We start from the raw sequence: 22,501 nt of genomic DNA on the forward strand, positions 1-22,501 counted from the left end.
AAAAACGCTATGCAGCGCGGCCAAACCACACTGGGGGCCAGGATCAGTTTTGTTGGATCACTGATTGTTTTAAACTATTTTACTGATTGTCAAAGGACTCTGTGGTATGGTTGCCCTGGAGGAATCGGTGGAAAGTTTGGAAAATATATTAACAATATAATTGACATTAATCAAGTTAAAAAACACTAACAACAAAACACTGCCAAAGACAAAGTGGACTGAAATAATTTAATATTTTTTTTAGGAAAATATTTGTATGATCTCTGGAGCTCAGGCAAAGAAGCACAATTAATGTACATCACTGAAGTGTGTGTTAAATTGAAATATGAACACTCCTTTTATCATAATTAGGATACCATTTTCCATTCATAACTTCAAATATTCCAAATGCAGTCTTTCCAACTTGTGAGATGAACATTTCCGAGTCCTAAATTCTCAGTGAATATCAGACTCAGCCATGTGAAACGTTAATTCAGTTTTTATAACTTCAGAGCTACTTTGCTCGGTGGCCAGCACCGTCTCCACGGGGAAAGATAAATATAAACCATCTTCTTTCAGTTTTTTCGAAGGGGACACTCCAGCGCAAAACAGTGGCTCGGACGTTTTTAAAGTCATTGAGGGGCTGTGTGCCTTTCTTTTTACATTCTTCTTCTCCTCTTTGTAGGCTGCTTTCATGTTGGCTATCACCTGAAGAAGACACACATTGAAAGAACAAACAGGTAAAGAAAAAATAATGTAACTGAATTACTTTATAAATATACAGTAGTTGAATTTTTAAACATCTGTTTAACATTTGTTATCGTGCTAAATACACTGACAAGAATAACTCGAGATGTTGTTTTTGGTAATATTTTCGTTTTTAAATAAGAGTAAAGTTACCACCACCACTCACATGCTGGTAAGGAGAGACGATTATAGCACGTATTGTAAATTGTAGTTGGGGATTTACCACAATTTCTCTCACAATTTACCACCAATTTCTGGTCATGTATATGGTACCGTTGTATTGGCGAACAACAGTAGTTATTTTAACGTGGAAACAAACCCTTTTTGACTAACTCCATACTCACTCGTGGGTTGGCACCCACAGATTTAACTATTCATGAATTCTTGAACTACTTCTGAATATGTTTTTTTTTTTTCCAAGCCATGCCCAACATCAATATTATGTAAAAACAAGCCCCATTCCACTAAGATTATACATATCTTAAAGGAAAAGATAAATAATTACCAACTGCTTAACGGTGTTCTGCTGTTCTTGCATTATAGTCATGTATGTGGAAGCTTTCTCTTTGACAGAATACATGTCCTGCTCATGATCATCATATCCAAGTGGACCAAGTGCAGCCTAAATGAAAGAAAAGGGAAATTTAAAGAACAGAAAACCAACTGCTTTGTTGGAAATAGCTTGCGCCCAGTCTTACTTGGTTTAGAGCGTTAGCTTTCCGGTTGAACATGAGCGAGTAAGGCGTGAACTTGGTTGTGGGGTTCATGGATGTTCTGAAGAGAAACAGCACAGGATCCAAAAAGTCATCCCAGTCTGTCTGCTTTTCCGTCACCATCTGCGTAATAGCCTCTTTCAGCAACGGACTAGTGCAGTCGTGTAGCGGGTTGAGTTGAGGCTGAGCCAGAGGAGAGACTTTTTGCATGATGCCCCATCTGTGGCTCAGCAGATTTGTAACCTGCCAAAAATAATCCACAACACACTGACACACCGAAGATCCACACGTTTCTAAACCTCCGATTGATCGGCTTGCATGATTTCATTATTGACGACATCTCACCTCATCACAGAAGTCTGGGCTCTGTGTGCACACGATTGTTTTCGGGGAACCAAACCTGAACCAAACCGGGGTGAAAGCATAATTTCATCAAGTCATCAATTTCTAAATAGCAAAATATTACAGGTAAAAACTAATGCTTTCCTTGGATGATTTTATATTAAGGTTTCAATTAGGGACCTTGAACACACATCTACGTATGTCGAGGTTCACGGCATCAATACGTGGGCCAACACAACGTAAAATGCTAAAATAAAATGCTAAATTGTAATAATGTCAACAAGACCCTATGAGGAATGTTCTATATCATTCTAAGCAGTCAGAATGTGTGCGTTTACCTGGACATACATTTGGAAATACACCTCGCTATGGAGACAGCATCCGTCTTTTGCAGTGGAAATGCCTCGGGCCATTTGCTGAAGTAGTCAATGAGAATAGTAACATGCGTGTTCAATTGCTGAGTCTCTGGGAAAGGCCCTGTAGAACAAAAAAAGAAAAGCAGAAAACATGTCTCAAACTGGAAACCAATGACAGAAAACAAGCTAATTTTTTCATAACAAAATGAAGCAAAAACCTATTATGTCAATTCCAACGATATCCCATGGTGCATCCACTTTGATTGGTCGGACTGTCCTCGCCAGATTTTTATTCCTCTCCGCATGTTGACATGTCTCACATACTTTAATCTGAAAAATCAAATCGGATAGATTAGGCGTCATCATTAGTACCACAGCTGTTGTTAGATGTTAATAAGCACATAATAACAGTACCCAGTCCACCACATCCTTGATAATGCCCAGCCAGTAGTACTTGCTTTGAATTCTGTGGACGGTCTTCTTCTGACCCAAATGATGTCCGATGTCATTAAAGTGGCAGTCCAGAAAAATCTGCCTCTTCCGCTCAGCCTCGATGACAACCTCTCTCTTTTCTTCTTTCTTTGGCCCCACATAATAGAGCTTGGCATCTTAAAATGCAGAGATACATTGAAATATAGTGGGTGCAGGCAGTAAAGGCTCCGATTTCAAGTAACCTAAAATGTGAAATGATTGGGAAATGTATTTAATGTTTTCATGTTTGTTGGGCTGACATCTCATAGAAACTCACAATGAATTTAGAGTCAATGTTTTAAGTCTGGCATACATTTTCAGAGCAAACAAAAGCGTAATTAAATTTTAAAAAAAAGTTTACACAGGTGGTATATCAACGATTGCTCATTGAGCAGAAGAAAACATTGCATTTTAAAAGTTGAATGAATTTAATAAACAATGTTGGTTAGATTAAAAGTGAGGGCTGCTACATTTATTTTACAAATTCCCAAATAATCACAATAATATGCATTGCACAGCGGCAATTGCCCCATACCGTTGTAGAAAGCCAAATACAGTACTGTACCCACACACACAAACAATATCGGGGCTTACCAACTCTGGTCCTCCAGAGCACCAATCTAAACATGTGTCGCACTTACAGCACACCCGATTGATATGATCAGGATTGTTGTCATACTTACACAGCTGATGATCTGATCATTTGAATCGGGTGTTGTGGAAGAGGGATAATCTAAAATATTGTGATTAAGCCCTTAAAGACCGCGGTTCGTGACCCTGGAACACATTCGATAGTGTAACATTTTAAAGCAAGCCTCACCGTCGATGATGAATTTCTGTGCGTATCTTTTGAGATTCTTCTTCCTCAATGGATTCATCGACTGTGGGAAGCATCCTTTGGCCACAAAAGTGTAAATGTCGCCAAGTTTACTCGAGCTGGATTCGACCACCTCCTCCTCTGCTACTTGCAAAGCGTCAACACTCAACATTCCTGCAAAGACCTATCGATAGTAGGACGTAAAACCGTCAGAAAACATCCAGTAGCATATTGCGCTAATGCTAAAACATGCGACCGGAGTGGCGACTTCTTCTTCTTCTTTTTCACTAATGATGAAAAGCAACATCGAGGATCATTATCGCCACCAACTGTCTTGCAATCAAAACGTTTACGATACTTATGGCTTGTTGTGAAAACGGACATTGTGCCCTCAATATTGTTATACCAATCATTATATATCAATTATATAATAATTGGCTATTGAATTTCAATTCACTTCGAACATATATAGGTGTTAAAAATACAATACTTGTAAAATTAAAATCAAGAAACTTGGGGCGAGTGTATCAGCAAATACAAACTGGTATTGCGCCCATTGCATGAATTATTTTGCTCTCAACGTTTTTAAATGTTGTAGATCAAATATTTGGGTAGGAAACATTTTATACGTATTATTATTATTATTATTATTATTATTATTATTATTATTATTATTATTATTATTATTATTATTATTATATTATTATTATTATTATTATTATTATTATTATTATTATTATTATTATTATTATTATTATTATTATCAGTAGTACTACTATTGGTAGTCGTAGTAGTAGTCTAAGTTGTATTGTTATTGATCACGGGTTTCCTTTGCAAACCGGAAGTGGTAGGCAAACTCGCAGATAATTGACACAGGAAACAAGGAAAGTTGGCGCATTGCATGTCAGTTGCATGGTGTGTCAATGTTTTCTTAGTGACCACGATGACAAATGAAGGAAAAGGAAATCAACAGTTTTATATCTGCGGCTGTTTTAGGACAGACAACATTTTTCTCGAAGACTACAAACTTCATGTTCGCTTTATGACGGAGGAGCAGTTCAGACGAGACTATGAAGCCGTGAGTTGAGTCCATCGTAACGTGTTTTGATTGCAGTATTCATATGTGGAAATCCGATTAACCTACGTGACGCGTATATTTTAGCTCCTGAAGAGCCTTGGCTGCGTTACCGAGCAACAGTTTGAGGATGTCCTTAACAAGGCAAGTGCGCTAAGACGTTATCGCTCATCAGCAAGCTATGTGGAAACCTGAAACGATCTGATCATTTGAATGAGGTGCGTTACATTAAAAAAAGGAAAAAAAAAAAAAAAGCCACCTTTCTAGCTTTAAGGTTCACAAAAATAACTAGGGAGAAATTCGTTCTATTCAGTTACAATTTGTTTTTAGAGCAAGCAGAGGAAATGATGTTGAATCACTCAATTTTGCGGACAAAACAGAATCATCCTGTAATTTTCATCAGTGGATTGTCATGACTCATAACTCCTTCATGAAAGATGTCATCTGAACCAAAGGAGAAAATTATAACATGTTTACATGTCATGTCAAAGCTGGGATCAGTTGTAATATCATAATTTGCTGATTGATCAATGACGTCATTGACCGGATCAGCAAAGCAAGACATGACAACAAACACAATCTCGTTTTATGCTGCCATTGTTAATAATTGAAGAATTCTCAGCATATATTATACGGTAACATACGTTTTTCTTCCAAATGTCATAAATAGTGTTTTTTTTTTTTCTTTTTGATGGGGGGTTTCAGGATTTTCTGTTTATTTTTTTTTTACATTGACTGGACAAATTGTCCATCTTTTTTGATTTTACGATTGATGATCAGTTATTTTTTAGCTCGGTGATCGGCTCCATGATCCTAATTGTGTAATTACATTTGTTAGTGGTTTTAAAGTGAAAAAATGTGAGAATTTACAAAGGATAAAATAATTGTACTATTGCAACCTACTGTCGAGGCGCTAAATGTCCATCCTTCTTTTAGATTTCCCAGGAAGTGGACAGGCGAATGTGTCTTGCTGCGACATCTGCTGACAGAGCTGTTATCATAAAGGCCACATACCGGCCTCTACATCCTCATGTGTACCATCTGCAGGTGCAGTATTTGCTCTCGAATATGTCATCATAATTTATTGTAAACATTTTTCTAATGCGTTTAAATGCCTCCTCTTAGGAGACGTTCCTTGCGCCAGAGTTCAAGCATATAGTTAAATTTTCTCAGAGTCGAAATGTCACATCTCAAAGTCTTTGTGACTTGTTGGAAAAAGAGACAGGTGAGCTAAAGAAACATGTTTCTAAACTTTAGTATATATTTTTTAGCATGTTCACAAGATCATTATTAACAAAGTAATGCAATAATGCAACTATAGTACATTTGACTGTCGACAGGGTTGTTCAATAGTGCTTCCTCCGATACGCTCCTAAAACATTTAAACTTCAAACAGAATTCTACAAAAAAATGTCTTTAAACACACTTACATAACACACTTAGTATATACAAATTTTTTTCTTCAATATTTTATCTTTTATTTGTAAAAGTATTTTTTGTTGCCTTTTGTACTGGATGAAATCAGGTACAATTGTTTGATTGTTGGCATGATAGTGGCACATCTTACAATCATTTCTGTCAAAGCCGCCAGGGTCTACCGCTTCCCAGTGTTCACCAAAAGCTTCTGTGACGATCTGATGGACGAGCTGGAGCACTTTGAGCGTTCTGCAGCACCTAAAGGTCGACCCAACACCATGAACAACTATGGGGTGATTCAACCATCTTTTCTGGCTCCAATTGAGCTTAAATGTGGGTTCTTTGTTGTTAGCAATCACATCTCATGTTGCTTGGTCCAGCTCACTCAGCAAAACATCTTAAAGATATACAGTTGAAACCAAAAGCTTACCTGGACTGTTTTGCCCATTCCCTCTGTCAGAACTCGAATGACTAAGCCATGTTTGTAGACCATCCTGCTCCAAAATGCCTTTTCTGTAGTAATCCCACTTTAGAGTTACACGTACCATTGGCATTTTAGTCACTATTAATTTAGCCTGGCAAGTGGCAAGCCAGACTCAATGCTGTACTAGAGATTGGGTCTGGAGGGGCATCAACCGCGACTCGGCTTAAAATCAACCGACAAATCATATTCGTTTACTTACTGTGACATATTCTTTGTGAGCAGCGTGACTTTTTGGCAGCGGAAGTCCATCTCTCAACATTCAAAACGGAGTGCAAGAGAGACAATGAATTTAATCCAACATCAAACTCATTTTTAAATATCTAGAGACACATCGTCATTAAAAGCAACAGCATTGGAAGCATTTATTTCAAAAGCAGACGTGGATTTTTTTCCTCAACGTCACATTGGCTCTTGGCTGATTGGTTCCAGTTTGCGCAGTTTTACCTTGCCTCAGAAATGCGCATCAATGCGACTCTCCACCAGACCGATCGCTGTAGCATTGGTCTTGGCTTACCAGGCTACTACTAACTAGTGGTGGATCATCCATTCCAGACCGAAGCAGAAATCATTTATTTCATCTTTTGACAATACACAATTGCAAGTTGCATAGATGTTAACGCAATGATGTGCCTGTGTGTAGCATAATAACTCAAAAATGATCATGTTTACATTTCAAGGCATCATTATTCCCGAGGGGGCAATTGATTTATTTTGGGTCTTGCATACCTCCTAAAACATTCAAGACTGATACCTAATGATATCTTTCCATTGTCATTTTTTTCATTTTGTTTGAAAAATCTACTTCAGATGTCATAAAATGTTGAACTACTCTCTAGTTTCTTTAGTTTTCAGTACTCACTCTTCAAAACTTTATTTTCATAATTGAGATTGAACTGAATAAAATAAACAATAGTTTTTCGGGGGGGGGGGGGGGGGGGTCATATCGCCCTGCCTTAGCAAAGGCCAACTATGTGTATACAATAATGTAAATCTAGATAATGAAAGCTGGAATGGAATTATAAATATCAAATTTTAATGTCTTCAGTCCTTCAATGGCATGTCTTGCTTTCTTCACAGATTCTTCTAAACGAACTTGGCTTTGATGAAGGCTTTGTCACACCTCTTCGTCAGCAGTACCTACACTCACTCACAACTGTGCTCTACCCAGATTGTGGAGGCCACAGTCTGGATAGTCACAAAGCCTTTGTTGTCAAATATGACATAAACGAAGACCTGGACCTCAGCTACCACTACGATAACGCGGAGGTTACGCTCAATGTCTCCTTGAGCAGGGACTTCACAGAGGGAAACCTTTACTTTGGTGATATGAGACAGGTACATTTTGAGGTGTGTTCTGATTCTGAATGTGAATTTTTGTGATTCAACACCCTCTGGAACAAGCTGGTCTTTCATAACTTTTGATTGGATTTCATTAGAAATTCTACATTTCCACTGGAATGAACTACACAACAAACTTCTAATTTTTTGTGTCTAACAGGCACTAAAAATGAACAAGTCAGTCCCAGTATTCTACTTTTTACGTTGGTGAGTTCCATCCCTTTTTCTTGCAGGTGCCTTTAAATGAGACAGAGTGTTCAGAGATTGAACACAGAGCAGGCGAGGGGATTCTTCACCGGGGCCAACACATGCACGGCGCCCTGCCTATCTCCTCGGGTCAGCGTTGGAACCTCATCATCTGGATGAGGTCCTCCCTGGAGCGCAATAAACTTTGCCCAATGTGCAATAGGAGGCCAGTCCTGGTAGAAGGGGAGGGCTTTGCGGATGGATTCACCAAACAACCCACTCTGCTGCTTGGTAACTTCTGTCAACTCACCTGACATATGCTGAGGGCAACCACATGTCTGACAGGGAGTGTGTCCGTTCCATTAATGACATGAGGCCATTTTTCTCCGAGGTGCCACTCTCATCCACTATTGATTCAAGTGGGTAGCAAAGTTGATGTGCCATAAAGATGTGTCACTAAACTGCAGCTGAATATGGGTGTTGTCAGGTGAGCAATAGCGCTTTGCTGCTTAGACTTAGACTTAGACTTATACTCAACTTTATTAATCCCTTGGGATTACTCCTTCAGGGAAATTCTGTGTCCAGTAGCAGTAAAATACAAAATACACAAGAAAAACACAAGAGATCAAGATATACAGAAGATGCAGAAATACACACAGTGCAAGAGATAGCAATGAAATGTAAAAGAGGCCAAAAGATAAACTAGGCAAGAAAATTGAGGGAGGTAAAAACACTACACAGTAGTTGCCATAATATTGCACATTGTATATTGACGTGAAGAATGTGTACAGTTATTACAAGCATCTCTATGTCCCTGTTCATGTCCATGTCACCTCCTCCCCAGTGAGGAGTTGAATAGCTTGATGGCTTGGGGGACAAAGGAGTTCTTCAGTCTGCTTGTCCTACAATTGGGGAGGAGCAGTCTCCCACTGATCCGGCTCCTCTGATTAGTGATGACAGAGTGCAGAGGGTGACTGACATTGCCTATAATGTCCAACAGTTTTTTCAGTGTCCTTGCCTCTGCCACCGTCTCCAATGAGTCCAGCTTCTTGCCGATCAGAGAGCCGGCTCGCCTGACCAGTTTGTCCAGTCTGGAGGTGTCCTTCTTGGATGTGCTGCTGCCCCAGCACACCACGGTGTAAAACAGGACACTGGCAACCACGGACTGGTAGAACATCTCCAAGAGTTTGTTGCAGATGTTAAAAGAACGTAGTCTCCTCAGGAAGTACATCCTGCTCTGTGTCTTCCTGTGAAGGTGGTTGGTGTGAGTTGACCAGTCCAGTTTTTTATCCAGCCACACCCCAAGGTACTTGTAGGAGTCCACAGCCTCCACCTCAGCCCCCTCCAACAGTACGGGCCTAGGCTTAGGCCTGTTCCTCCCAAAGTCTATGACCAGCTCCTTGGTCTTGGAGATGTTGAGCTCCAGTTGGTTGGCACGGCACCAGGTGGCGAAATCCCCCACCAGGCTCCTATACTCCTCCTCTCTATTGTCCCTGATACACCCGACAATGGCTGTGTCATCCGCGTACTTCTGTATGTGACACAGCTCAGAGTTGTAACAGAAGTCTGAGGTGTACAAGGTGAAGAGTACAGGGGCCAGCACTGTGCCCTGTGGGGCTCCAGTGCTACTGACCACAGTGTCAGAGATGGTGTCTTTTAGTCTGACGTACTGTGGCCTGTCTGTGAGGTAGCTGGAGATCCAGGTCACCATGTATGGGTCCACTCCCATCCTGCCCAGTTTGTCTCTGAGCAGGGGGGGCTGGATGGTGTTGAACGCACTGGAGAAGTCTAGGAACAGAATCCTCGCTGTGGCGCTTCCCTTATCCATGTGGGAGTGAACTCGGTGCAGTAGGTGGAGGATGGCGTCCTCCACTCCAACATCTGACTGGTATGCAAACTGAAGGCAGTCCTGAGCATGTCGCACTTGAGGTCTGAGGAGACCGAGGAAGAGCCGCTCCAATGTCTTCATCAGGTGTGAAGTGAGTGCCACCGGCCGAAAGTCATTCAGTTCACTGGGCCGGGTCTTTTTAGGAACCGGCGTGATGCAGGATGTCTTCCATAGTGTAGGCACTGTCCCCAGCTGCAGGCTGAGGTTGAAGATCCGTTGAAGTGGTTCCCCCAGTTCAGCAGCGCAGGTTTTCAGTAGTCTGGGACACACCTTGTCCGGGCCTGGTGCTTTCCTGGGTCGAAGCTTCCTCAGTTGTCCTCTGACCTGGTCTGCTGTGAACTAAGGCAGAGCTTGTGTTGGCGTGGAGGGGCTGGAGGAGGAGAGTGGTGGTGCTGTGGTATCTGGGGTGGGGGGGCAGGAGGAGGAGGGTGGGGGTGCTGTGTCGTTTCGGGGGTGGTGTGTTGTGGAGGGAAGGAGAGATGGCTGCAGTAGAGGTGGGGGGGTCGAGGGCCGATCAAACCTATTGAAGAAGTTGTTCAGCTCGTTCGCCCTCTCCGTTGTCCCTTCAACGACCCTGGTCTTGATGTTGTGGCCCGTGATAGTCCTCACACCTTCCCAGACGGCCCTCATGTTGTTTTCCTTCAGCTTCTGCTCCACCTTTGTCCTGTAGGTGTCTTTGGCTACCCTCACACAGTGTTTTACCTCCTGCTGTGCTGCCTTCATGGCCTCCCTGTCTCTGCTCCTGAAGGCGGCTTTCTTCCTGTTCAGGACGGCTTTGACCTCCCGTGTTACCCAAGGCTTGTTATTCGGGTAGTAGCGGACTGTCATAACAGGAGAGACCACATCCATGCAGAAGTTCAGGTAGTCCGTCAGGCAGTGTGTCAACCCCTCTATGTCCTCACGGTGCGGATCGATCAGCACATCCCAGTCTGTGGTGTTAACACAGTCTCTCAGGACACTTTCCATCTCTGGGGTCCACTTCCTGATGGTGCGGGTCGCAACGGGCTGTTTTTTGACCAGGGGGGTGTACTCTGGTTGTAGGTGGATCAGGTTGTGGTCTGACTTCCCCAGTGGGGGGAGCGGTGTGGCCTTGTACGCATCCCTCACATTGACATACATGAGGTCTATTGTCCTGTTGTTTCTTGTGGGGCAGTCAACAGCCTGATGGAAAACGGGCAGAGTAGAGTCCAAGGTTGCATGATTAAAGTCTCCAGAGATTATTACAAAAGCATTGGGGTGCTGAGTCGTTAGCCTGGCTGTGACAGTGTGTATAGTCTCACAGGCAGTGGTAATCACGTGACTGAACTCCCTCGGCAGGTAGTATGGCCGCAAGCTAACCGCTAGCAGCTCAAGGTCCCGGCAGCACAACACAGTCTTTACAGAAACATGTCCCGGGTTCACATACACGACCAGACCCCCACCTTTCCGTTTTCCACTAGCTTGTTTCGTCACCCAGGAATGTTAAGCACTGTGAAGTAGTACACATACGATTTTTTTATCAGGCAATAGGCTGAGGGCTGTCTGAACTTTAATGCTGGTATAAATTATGTTTCAAAGCACTTTAGTCCACTTATTTAATAGGATATGACATGTCGCATGTTGAGAATATACGCAGAACGCTATTATATCACCACCTTCTAGAACGTAGTGGGCACATGGTCGTGTAGTATTTCGACAAGATTTATCAGGAAACTGATCAGCAAACTCCAGAATAATGATCCTCATGTACTCTAGTGTGTTCAGTCATGTAGCACAAGGTGTGTAGATACTTGTTACATGACAATGGGTTAGCATATTAGCATGCTAAAAGCATGGGTCCAGTAGGCTGTTGTGCTTGTGCTGTAATCCAAAGATACAAGAAACGGTCCATTTTAGAATACTGTACTTTTAATGTAATATTTAAATTGAGAAACAGGAAGCATTTTGACACATTTTTCAAATGGGCCTGCTCATGGTTAAGTTGTTCATTTCTCATAACAGTTTTTGCGAAAACAGAAACCTGTACTCTATAACCTGCTTAATAAAAACCTCAAGAACATCAAGACATTTGGTTGTTTCTTTTTGTTCCAGATAAATATCCCATTGTGAATAGTTTTCATTGACAGGTTTAGGAGGCCATGGTCAAAAGCAAGCTGGTTCTGAGGGGTCATACATACATGCAGTACAGCAGTACACAATACATTACATGGCAAAATTATTGAAAATATAACTTTACAACGTCATGTTAATAGCCTATACTGTATCATAAATAATCCTCTGTTTAATTTTGAGGGACAAGTCAGCCTGTCATCATAACACTATACCGAGGCCAACACGACAGTACGTTATATAGTATATCGTATTGAGAAAATGCTACGTACGCAATGATACATCAAAGGAAGAGTTGTACAACACATGAAAGCTTAATTTCTTATAAGTTCAATACATTTATGAGGAACCCACTGATTCATAAGAATTATTGAGGTGTCTGCTGTCTGGACACTTGGAGCTCTGAAGCACATCTCGCAAGGATCCACTTCATAACGTCGTCTCACCGCTCATGTCTCGTGGCCGGTGGTGATCCATGTCCGAGTCGTCGTCAGATTCCATCTCTATCTTGACCTGTGGGACGGGGCAGGCCATCCCTCGCCCCATTGGCATGGCTGGAGATGACGGGCAGGAGATCTTCAGGTGTAGGGTAATGCTGAGGAAGGGCAAGCGCCAGTTACAGTATCTCACACACTTAGGCAAAAACATGGGTTTGAGGAGGGAGGCCACGGGAGGAAATACAAGTTTGTTCCTGAGATGCCTGACACAAACTACAGAAGCTCATGATGGAGTCTAGGAAAAAATGGACAAGTGACAGGGGAAGCGCAACTGCCTCTACTGTTTGTGGTTAACTGAAAGCAATAGTCGCTATGCATTTTTTACAGTTCACTTCCAAATTACACTTCACAACTACACTTTTTAAAATACAAATAATTTAGAAATAAACCACAGTATTCACTTGTTGCTTAAATATAAAATTACTTTTTCATCCATTATTCTGTCTCTTATGCATATACTGTACAACTAACGAGAAATGCCCGTTGATTTGTTAATTGGGGATGTTAAACTACATGATAATCTACTGCAGTCAAATTTGTGTTGCTTTTTTCCAAACCATGCCTCTTTCAAAGCAATGCAGACATGATGGTCCATTTGCGAACAAAAAAATGAGGCCTAAAGGGTGATATGTATTTGTAGGACTAAATTACCACATCTATCAATTGTGCTTGGACTTTGGACAAGGGAAGATCAGTGAATTAAAGTTACAACAGAGTTCACATGCAATTATAATGGATTTTTCAAAGAGTTTTGGGTGAAAAAAAAGAAACAACCAAAGTAATAATGATTCTCGTTACATATGGATGAGCATATCTGGGAATGAATTGTCTAAACATGACATCTGTCCTTTAATCACCAACATATTTGTTAATTTCTTATTATTATCCATGCAATACATGATCATGAACAAAGAAAGATAAATATCCTGACATAATGGCATAATGACCCAACAAATAAATATAATAAATTGTATTTATTTCCACAGCCCATCTGTCATAAACTTACACACATTAAAGAAAAATACATTGTTTACAATTGTGCACATACCGTGAAGGATTTGCTACATACCACAGGAAGAAAAGTAAGATTAGAATGATCTGCATTGCCTTAAAGTGCATGGAGAGGACAAGTGAGCGGCTAAGCCCGACCAAGCATGTCACACTGAGGACAATGTTTTACGGACAATCCCTGAACGGATTATGTCTTTGCCTATGATTTACATTCCATGCAATAATAAGACACGAAACATAGGGGAAACAAAAGACTACGGATTATTGTTTCTAAAACTGCTATACAATACAAGAGAAGAGTGCACAAAATAAAACAAAAGAAAATAATTATTTTGCATTCATCTTGGATGTCAGAAGATGGTGGAGGTGTACCTAATGAGTTGGCCACTAAATAAATGTCCAAGTGTACGGCGATGGCATTTGATTTGTACACTTTTGGATAATATACTAGAACCATATAATTAAAATTTAAACGAAAATAAAAATTACGTGTGTGTGTGTGTGTGTGTGTGTGTGTGTGTGTGTGTGTGTGTGTGTGTGTGTGTGTGTGTGCGTGTGTGTGTGTGCGTGTGTGTGTGTGTGTGTGTGTGTGTGTGTGTGTGTGTGTGTGTGTGTGTGTGTGTGCATGTGTGCCCTCTAGGACCCATCATCTGATTTACAAAATTCTCCATGCGGTGTACCAAGGTTGAAGTGCCTGCATCCAACATTGCAAATCTTTTGAGTCATGGTCTATGTCACAGGTGTCAAATACAAGGCCCGGGGGCCAGATACGACCCGCCACATCATTTTATGTGGCCTGCGAAGACAAATTGTGCATCAAATTCGTGTGTCATTACTAGAATTTCAAATTGTCTTCACTTTTAATAATATATATATATTTTTTAAATATTTGACCAGTTTTTACTCGTCCTAATTTGAAAACGAGTTATTTGTCAGTTTGTTTTGTAGCTTTTACTGTATATAATATAAGGTGCTCATACATTTATTTGGGTTGACAGTCATAATGGCCCTCTGAAAGAAGCTATGACTACAATGCGGCCCGCGAAAAGAATTAGTTTGACACCCCTGGTCTATGTGATGCTGTGCGCCTGAATGAGCTACTCTCTGACTGGTTAGAAAAAATTGCAGGATCTAAGTGTTAAAGAGATTGTTGACAATCGGAATGAAATCTGAATGTATTATTCACATTTTACATTATTAACTTTTTACACTTGTGTGACATTAAGATAGTTAGGAAAAGTGAGATGCCAGAGGCACATCTGCAATTTTTCTATTACGCCTTGCTCATCAATGTAAACAATAAATATTATATTTCAATATAATGGTTTAATATAACGGTTTGATATATTAATTACCTATGCTTACTCTACAACATTGCCCCATCCAATTAAATGTTTTTTAAAATGATACTTTGGACCTGAAATTGATTATTTTCATTCATTTCATAAATTAATTTCTAAATTTGACCAAATGAGATCAATCAGCATCCCAGAATGGAATGTCAGATGTTCCGCTGTATTTCAAGCTTTTGACCACCACAATTTGGATTTCCATTAATAATTCTACTTTTCAAGTGTGTCACTGAAAACAACAAGTTACGTTTGTCTGTATGTGTGTGTGCGTGCGCATGCGCGTGTTAAAGAGCATGGTGTGTGGGAGAGGGCTGGCAGTATGCCCCCCACTCAGACTGTACAACATCAGGATAGACCAGATCTTTGTAGGGGATGTGCAGTTTGAGAACACAGTACCTGCGATCCAAGTCTGAATCTGAACTTGGTGAATGGTTGGAGTAAGGGCTGTACTTATCCTGCAAATCAATACGAGCACACACACAAAAGCAATTTCAGACATGGCCTGCAGGGAGCAGCAAGAGTTCACATTTCTCACCTCCTCATCACTGGCTTCCAATTTGGGCCTTTTCTTGTCTTTCCCCCCCTTCTTGTCATCCTCCTTCTTCTTCTTCTCTTTATCTGGCAGAAGGTCATCCATCCAAGCCAGGTCATGCTGGGAGAAGACCATGTCCAGCATTTTGCGAACCACCATCAGACCCAGTATCTGAAGTTGAATGCCACACGATACGCATACACATTTTTATTTTCTCAACAATATTTGTCTCAGAGGCAGGTTGTGCTCTATGTATGATGTAGTTGGATGGCATTTGAAGATGGCGTTAACATGAATCATACGTGTACTTAATAAGACTTTGTTTCATGGCCATGTATTGCTTTCGCAGCCATGAATCTTGGTGAGACATTTACTCGAATCACAATCTTAAACAGTGTAGTGCAGTTTTTTTTAAAAAAAGATCATGACATACCATAACTGGAAAGATGATAGCTAAAAATGTCGATTTGAGTATCCAGAGTACAGCCAGGCATATGATCTGGATCAACGTGAACAGATGGACCCTTCTCAGAGGAACGTGACGCAGGTAGGAGAGGTCAGGTTGATGCTTGGATGGCATCATGTACAATTTAATCCTGTCCCAGAACTATGGATGGTGAATAAAACCAGGTATTGTCAGTTTCAAACACCTGGTTAAATTATCGCAGAAGTTATCTTGGGTCACTTGGTATTCGGGTCCAGACGGAAGAGCATGAATTATTCAAGCGTGTGGCAGAGGGGTGAAGAAGTTAATTGAATGTAGACCGGTAAAATGAATGAGCAATCACCGACAGGGTTCGTGCTTGTGCCGCAGCTCAGACTGTCTGCGCACCATAAAGTGTTTAGGTGAAAGCATCGAAAGCATCTTTACGTGATCAAATCAGCTCCAATGCCAGAACTATCAAAAGTACAAGGCTGCCTACATAAAAAAATAAACAATAATAAAAAAAAACAAAAAAAAAAAACACTTTTGATTGGAGTAGCGCTGATCGTCTGTCTGCTGGTTGGTTTGTTTGGCAGCTTGCAATGAGTTGCTTACTGCTCTCCGTCATTTAAAAAAAGGTAATACGAAGGTCATGCAACCATTAATACCTGAATTCCGCTGAGGGAAGCTACACCCATGTAGAGGAAGACGCCGTACAGCACAGGCATCGGGATGTACTAAAGAGAGGAACCACAAGAAATAATTTGACAAAATAAACATCAAGATAAATAGACTCAAAATAGTGCCACCCTTCTGTCATCCTCCATGAACCAGGGAGAAGATAGCTAAGGAACAGATGGTCAAACAAACACAAAAACGACACTCTGTTATACATACAAATAGAAATGTTTAATAACAGTTCAGCTCGTTTGAGTGAAACTGTATTTCTGGTCTCATATGGTTCAAGACTTATGAACAGAAACATTGCCAGAGATGCACGGACTCATTTGCCAAGTGTTGAAATTTGTTCAGAACCACCTCAAGCCTCCATGGGCCCTAAGCAAACCTTTTGAAGATCTCTTTTCCTGCCAATAATGATTGATCATTTTTATTGTTGGATCTCCCTTTGGGCTTGAGGATTTTAATAGGGATAATAAAAATTTAAAAAATGCGCTGCAGGGGACGACGGGTTGATTTGCACAGCATTCGATATACAACATTGTCTCGGCCTTAAAAAAATTGGAGCAACTATAATGTGCAAGAACAAATATAATTCTGCATAATTCTGAAGTGACGCCAAGTGAAAGGAAAAGACATCCTGTCACCCAATCCCAGTCATGTCATTTTTAAAACCTGCCATGAAGAGAAAAAAGGTTGGAGACAAGAACAACCAATTTTACAAAAAACAGGAGATGGGATGGGTTTTTTGTCAACATTTGATGCTCATTTTTCAACTAGGCGTGCTGAGAAGTATCCAGAATGCAAGGGAATTGAGAGCGAGGACAAGATCATCAATCTTGTTGATGTTCTGAGGAACATTTAATGTTCTGAGCTGTTATACATAAAGTTTGAAAGTATTGGATTAGTTGAACTTTTTTGTTGTATACTTGAACCCCTTTTTTGGGGAATACTTCAGACACGGAAGGCTATATGATGACTTAATTGCTCTTTGAAGCCCCCTAGTGGTTGCGGGGCCAGAAGCTCGTGTTTTGGTCAGTCAGGTCTTAGGTCAGGGTTTGCTGTATTATGATGACATGGATAACTTTAAAGCATTTTCTCTGTCATACCTTTAGCACTGGAGCAAGGAAGATGGAGACCCCAGTGAGAACAAACACCAGAATGCCTGTCACTCGTTGTTCTCTGAAAATCCAAAATTAATGGCAGATACTCATAAGATATCATCAGTTCACAAAGTTCTCTTCGCTTCTGCTATCAATAACTTTGCAAAGGATTTGACTTCACAGATAAAAACACAGACATCCATAAATGCAAATGTCTTTTTCTGACCTGACTCCGAGGAATTGCGGCTGCTCTCCGGGTGCACTGGATTCGCTTTCCATCTTTAGAGAGTCGATGTGGGCGATAGAGATGACGGTGGCAGCTACATACCAGGGCAGACCCAAGAAGGAGCAAGCGGCCATCAGGACCCCCACCCAGAATAGATCCAAGTGGTAGCCGCAACCTTTCTGCCGGGACAACAGGCACAGAATCATAGTTACAGCACCAGTTAATTGGTCTTTATTTTTTTATATGGACTGAAATTAGAACAGACAAAGGTGTGTGTGAAGTCTCCGTTGTGCAAACCTCAGTCTAAAATGTAACAATATGTGTAAACATTGATTGATGAATTTCGGAAATGATAAATAAGAGATGTTGAAAAATGTATTTTTCATTAGGCTCTGGAAGGGGATACAGGTCGCACTGCTTATTATCAAACGAAGGATGTCTCTGGTTTGTATTTCCTCTGGAGATCTTTCATGTAGCTGCGGTGGTTGAAGAGAAAATTATGTTTCATGACATTTAAAGATGTACCCGCAGGCTTTGCCATGTTGATGGGTGCCATTTACTGCTTAAGCCACGAAAACAGTCACAACACGAAGCTATTGCTGGAGTTATCATAGACATTAAACCAGACCAGTGCTTGGCAAGAATCCATTGTCTCAGAAATAAACTGCTCAGATAGAGCCTTAAAAAAAAGAATTCCCATTGGTAACTATTGTAGTTTTTAGATGGTACAATTCACATTGGTTTTATGTATCTGTGGAATTGGCGCTGTTCATAGACAAAACTGCCAAAAAAGCTTTTTACAGCAAAATAGAATATTTTGTAAATTTCATCTTTCAGGTTTTGAAACAGTTTGGGAAGAAGACCAGTAGGTTTATTTGGCATTTGTTTGGGATTGTATCATATTTCTCTTGTTTATATTTTACTTTACGGTCATACGCAAACAAAACACTAGCAGCTTTAAATAACATGCAAGTCTCAGTTAAGTCAGCTGCTTATTTCCCCCCCATTTTAAATTTTCACCTATTTTGGTGTGAAATTCTTTGAGATGAAATCTTATCCTAAGGCTGTGAAATGGGTCGGCTCAGTGGTAGAATAGTCGTCTCGCAACCCAGAGGCTAAGGGTTCGATCCCCAGGCTACATGACCATGTCAAAGGGTTCTTGAGCAAGATACTGAACCCCGATTTGCTCCTTGAATGCCAATGTGTTTGGAAAAAATGATATAATTTATTTTTGAACAGAGATGCTGTGGGTCAGTCATTCTAATTGGGTTACCTAAGGTGAAACATATTTTAAAGTTACATCATCTTGACTCTAAAATGACAAGTTGTATAAAAGTCAATAAGGACTTTGAACTGAGTTACAACAATGCAGAAATGTGAGTTAGTTTGAAAAGGTAAATAAAAAATAATGCTCTTAAAATCTTCAACTGTTTTAATTTCTTTTCAACTGTTATTCCCCTAAAATGAAGTATTCTGTCATAAGAAGACCTACCTTCAGTTTGTTCTCCTTGCGGTTGACAATGACAGCACTGATTTGCTGATCCATGAAGATGAGGATAGTAACAAGGAGGGCAGGGACAAAACTGCCCAAGTAAACCCACCAGGGGTTCTTCCCAAACGGCAACACCAGCCAGCCCCGACCAGGTCGAGTTGGCTAGTTGAGACAAAAAGAAACAAGCCGTAAACATGTCATGAAATACAATAAATGGAAACTGGGTCTGCTTTTTGTTGTTTTTCTTTTTTTTTTTTTTTTTGTTTAGTACCGTATTGGCCCAAATATAAGACAGTGTTTTTTGCATTGAAATAATACTGAAAAAGTGGGGGTCGTCTTACATTCGGGGTCTAGACATTATACCCATTCACAACGCTAGATGACGCAAGATATCTTCAAAGCGAATGCTGAACGAAACTCCCCAGGCCAAAGCGAACCCCTGTCACGAAGAATAAAAATAAAAATAGCGGTAGCAGTTTGCATTATTTTTTTGCAATGTTTTTCCTTATTCAGATTTGTTTCAAGACTACAGTTACAGTTAGACTTTACTTTGATGGTTAATGCAGTTATTGCAATTTTGTTGTTTTATTACAGTAGATTGGTGTATTTACAAAAAACAGAAGCCGTTCATTTACATATATGATTGCACTTTAGTTTACATATTTAAATGTTCAGATATTAAGATGTAATAGATAATTTTTGCATGATTTGAATGAGGCAAAATATCATGCTTTTTCTCTATATTGTTATAATCATTTGTTTCAGATGTAATCATTTTCTGTATAAAAATTAAATTTGGTGTTCAAAAAGTCTGATTTCAAACTTGAGTCTTGAAAAAGAGGGAGTCGTCTTATAATCAGGGTCATATTCGGGCCAATACGGTATTTGCTTGCTGTAACTGCTTCTCTTCATTTTTTTTTTTTTTTTTTTTTGGAGTGTTTGGCCATTTTCTTGACAGGTTCAAATGAACACAATCAATGGTTGAAGCTATTCAATATGTTTGCGTATTACTCTCATTTATTTTGCTGATAACAGCCTCTCAATTTGTTTCACCCACCCAACCGTGGCAGAATTCTTTGAAAGCTACTGGCACAATCAAGCAAACAACAGCATGTTGTACAATCTGATATAGTGAGGCAACAAGGGGCAAATGTGCATCTTCGCTGTAAACATGTTAATGCATGCATTTGGTACTTTTCATCCTTGTAGCTATTTTTCACGTAATATGCCATATTTTCACAGTGAGTGGATGAAACATCCTCCGTCATGCATCAATACAGTGAGGTAATCAATCATTTAATTTCCATCCTGTTTGGAGAATGAGTTGCACACTGTGCAAGATTCAAATTTATGCACAAAATCAGATCCTAATGTTCTGAAAAGCCAATGGTGACTGACTCAAGTAGGTGTTAACAAATGAAGGTGAAAACAATAGACAGGTGGGCATAAAAGAGGGCATGGAAAGGAAGAACTATAGGCGTTACCTTAAATTCTGTTGGTACAATTAACTTGGGAGTTTGAAGGCCCATTAGCATGTCGAGACCCACAAACGTCATAATTGACATGAAGATAGAAAAGTCACTGATGAGTTTCCTAAGCTGGAATAGGAAAAAAAAAAAAACAATATGACAACAGACAACTGAAGATAATGACAAAGTCAGTCCAAAAAAACAACAACATAAAAAGCAGGTTAGTCACTGACATGGCATCAATTAACACAGCTACTGCCAAACAAGTGCAGATTAAGCACTATTTATTAAATGTGATTGATTGCCAAATAGCACAAGCAAAGTTGTCCGATTTGTCCGATTGTTGTTGATTGCATATTCCTGATGTCCAATATGTGATTCAATAAAATTATTTTCCTAAACAAAAATGACCAACTTTTCTGTTGCATAACTTTTTGAGGTGATTACTGCAATCAAATCATTTCTGTAACTCTTGTTTGAAGGATGTCTTCTCAAGACTGCTTCTTTTTCACCTTCTTCCACAGATATTCAAATGAGCTTTGGATCAACGAGCAAATTGTGAGCGTTATCTGATTTTTCTTTGTTCTGTTCTTGGATGATTTTCTCTTTTTTTGTTCTTTCATTCGGATTCAACAGGATGACTCATGATCTGTAGATGAGACCAAGCATTCTAAAAATGGCCAGCAAATTCCGCTCCACAATGATCTGAGAACACGAACAAGCTCCCTCCATGCTTCACAGTCTTTACTTTGTTTACTTTGTGTGCTTCAATTTTGCTTCTATAGCTCTGAGAAAGCTGAAGCAGTTTGTTCAGGCAGGTCTCATTGACAGTTATGAAAATAATATGAATGCAATGAAAGTTTGTGCAACAAAATATTAAATTAAAGTTGGGGCAGAAAATATACAGATATTAAAGCATCACACCTTGGTGGGAAAGTAGCGGCTAAACTTGAACTTCTTGAGGCTGACAGTCATGGAGTATGTCCCAAAGAAGAGAATGAAGGACATAAGAGCCAGATCCGGGACATACTTGCAGGAATTCCCCACCAAGGAGCCCCCGTACTTCAAACACTCCTTCTTACTCAGCTGGCTCCAGTCAAGAGCTGTCACATTCAACTGCCGAGTGGTTGGGTGGCAGTGATGCAGAGATAAAGACACGGTGAGAAAAAGGAAGGTTTCTCAATTAAATGGTGTTTTTTTTTTGTTTTTTTAAATAAACAGCAGCAATAATGTGACGTTGTAATCCACACATGACAGAGGGAGTATGAGGATTATGGGATGGATAAAGGAAAGAAAGCAACAGGAGAGAAAACAACCTCCTATCACAATGAAAAACACCTGATCAGGAAAAACAACACATCTGTAATCGGGACTCTACTTTCAACCTGAAATAAATGTCTCCATAATCATGTATAGATGGAAAACTCAGTGAAAATAAGCACTTACCCCAGAGACACCAGAGCTGTTATCTGGCATTGGAACTAAACCATTGAAGATCAATGCAGCCACTGTTTGTGAGTTGGAGAGGACAGATTGAGGGTGAGGGTTTAACAAGACAGAAGTAGATGAGGAGGGGAACAGGAGGGAATAGAAAAGAAATGTAAAACGTCATAATGAGAATGCCGCAGAGTGCATCCTGTGGGCCATGCCATGCAATGAAAAGGGGACTCACTTGTATGAGAGAGCAGCCAAATTGATCGAGCATGCCAAAAACAAACAAATGACAAATCAGTTACAGAAATCAATGCTTGGAAAAATGATTGCATGTTTTACAGTCCATCTGTGGGTCAATAATACGAGATGGGTATGAAAAGCTC

General features: G+C 40.2%; 3 protein-coding genes across 9 annotated transcripts in view; 1 reads left to right on the plus strand and 2 right to left on the minus strand.

The window, feature by feature from the left end:
• Nucleotides 1-214: 214 nt before the first annotated feature.
• On the minus strand, nucleotides 215-3,726 carry zgc:113436 (uncharacterized protein LOC503528 homolog). 4 transcript variants are annotated; one of them, XM_049716456.2, is made up of 8 exons: nucleotides 3,429-3,726; nucleotides 2,552-2,745; nucleotides 2,356-2,467; nucleotides 2,120-2,258; nucleotides 1,785-1,839; nucleotides 1,425-1,706; nucleotides 1,232-1,348; nucleotides 215-687 (listed from the first exon to the last, which is right to left on the minus strand). In XM_049716456.2, the coding sequence occupies exons 1-8, from the start codon at nucleotides 3,595-3,597 to the stop codon at nucleotides 436-438; spliced, it is 1,320 nt and encodes a 439-aa protein (XP_049572413.1). In that variant the 5' UTR covers nucleotides 3,598-3,726; the 3' UTR covers nucleotides 215-435. The 4 variants fall into 4 exon arrangements, with proteins under 4 accessions (XP_049572413.1, XP_049572414.1, XP_049572416.2 ...); XM_049716457.2 differs by having other exon boundaries at nucleotides 1,425-1,682; nucleotides 3,429-3,725; XM_049716459.2 differs by having other exon boundaries at nucleotides 1,425-1,682; nucleotides 2,596-2,745; nucleotides 3,429-3,578.
• Nucleotides 3,727-4,271: 545 nt separating this feature from the next.
• On the plus strand, nucleotides 4,272-11,854 carry ogfod2 (2-oxoglutarate and iron-dependent oxygenase domain containing 2). Of its 3 annotated transcripts, XM_049763547.1 has the most exons (8): nucleotides 4,272-4,340; nucleotides 4,422-4,503; nucleotides 4,588-4,644; nucleotides 5,437-5,547; nucleotides 5,626-5,725; nucleotides 6,085-6,209; nucleotides 7,478-7,747; nucleotides 7,972-11,854. In XM_049763547.1, the coding sequence occupies exons 1-8, from the start codon at nucleotides 4,327-4,329 to the stop codon at nucleotides 8,236-8,238; spliced, it is 1,026 nt and encodes a 341-aa protein (XP_049619504.1). In that variant the 5' UTR covers nucleotides 4,272-4,326; the 3' UTR covers nucleotides 8,239-11,854. The 3 variants fall into 3 exon arrangements, with proteins under 3 accessions (XP_049619504.1, XP_049619502.1, XP_049619503.1); XM_049763545.1 differs by having other exon boundaries at nucleotides 4,276-4,503; XM_049763546.2 differs by having other exon boundaries at nucleotides 4,276-4,503; nucleotides 7,478-7,735.
• The window catches only part of slc4a5a (solute carrier family 4 member 5a), a 36,231-nt gene continuing 25,407 nt past the window's right edge, over nucleotides 11,678-22,501 (minus strand). For both annotated transcript variants that reach the window (XM_049763543.2, XM_049763542.2), the window contains exons 16-26: nucleotides 22,131-22,165; nucleotides 21,609-21,800; nucleotides 20,700-20,813; nucleotides 19,216-19,377; nucleotides 17,724-17,902; nucleotides 17,504-17,576; nucleotides 16,385-16,453; nucleotides 15,726-15,899; nucleotides 15,296-15,463; nucleotides 15,157-15,215; nucleotides 11,678-12,495 (exon numbers count right to left, since the gene is read on the minus strand). In XM_049763543.2, the coding sequence (XP_049619500.1) occupies nucleotides 12,330-12,495; nucleotides 15,157-15,215; nucleotides 15,296-15,463; nucleotides 15,726-15,899; nucleotides 16,385-16,453; nucleotides 17,504-17,576; nucleotides 17,724-17,902; nucleotides 19,216-19,377; nucleotides 20,700-20,813; nucleotides 21,609-21,800; nucleotides 22,131-22,165 (1,391 nt within the window). In that variant the 3' untranslated portion in view covers nucleotides 11,678-12,329. The remainder of the gene's footprint in view (nucleotides 12,496-15,156; nucleotides 15,216-15,295; nucleotides 15,464-15,725; nucleotides 15,900-16,384; nucleotides 16,454-17,503; nucleotides 17,577-17,723; nucleotides 17,903-19,215; nucleotides 19,378-20,699; nucleotides 20,814-21,608; nucleotides 21,801-22,130; nucleotides 22,166-22,501) is intronic.

Source organism: Syngnathus scovelli, chromosome 3 (assembly GCF_024217435.2).
Source record: "Syngnathus scovelli strain Florida chromosome 3, RoL_Ssco_1.2, whole genome shotgun sequence".
NCBI classification, from domain to species: domain Eukaryota; kingdom Metazoa; phylum Chordata; class Actinopteri; order Syngnathiformes; family Syngnathidae; genus Syngnathus; species Syngnathus scovelli.

Coding starts and splice junctions, on each gene's coding strand:
- zgc:113436 (XM_049716456.2), bottom strand. CDS start 3,597: ATGTTGAGTGTTGACGCTTTGCAAGTAGCAGAGGAGGAGGTGGTCGAA. Junction 2,468..2,551: donor TCAAGGATGTGGTGGACTGG/GTACTGTTATTA, acceptor TTGATTTTTCAG/ATTAAAGTATGTGAGACATG. Junction 1,349..1,424: donor AAGCTAACGCTCTAAACCAA/GTAAGACTGGGC, acceptor TCTTTCATTTAG/GCTGCACTTGGTCCACTTGG.
- ogfod2 (XM_049763545.1), top strand. CDS start 4,327: ATGTCAGTTGCATGGTGTGTCAATGTTTTCTTAGTGACCACGATGACA. Junction 5,548..5,625: donor CTCATGTGTACCATCTGCAG/GTGCAGTATTTG, acceptor GCCTCCTCTTAG/GAGACGTTCCTTGCGCCAGA. Junction 7,748..7,971: donor TGAGACAGGTACATTTTGAG/GTGTGTTCTGAT, acceptor TTTTTCTTGCAG/GTGCCTTTAAATGAGACAGA.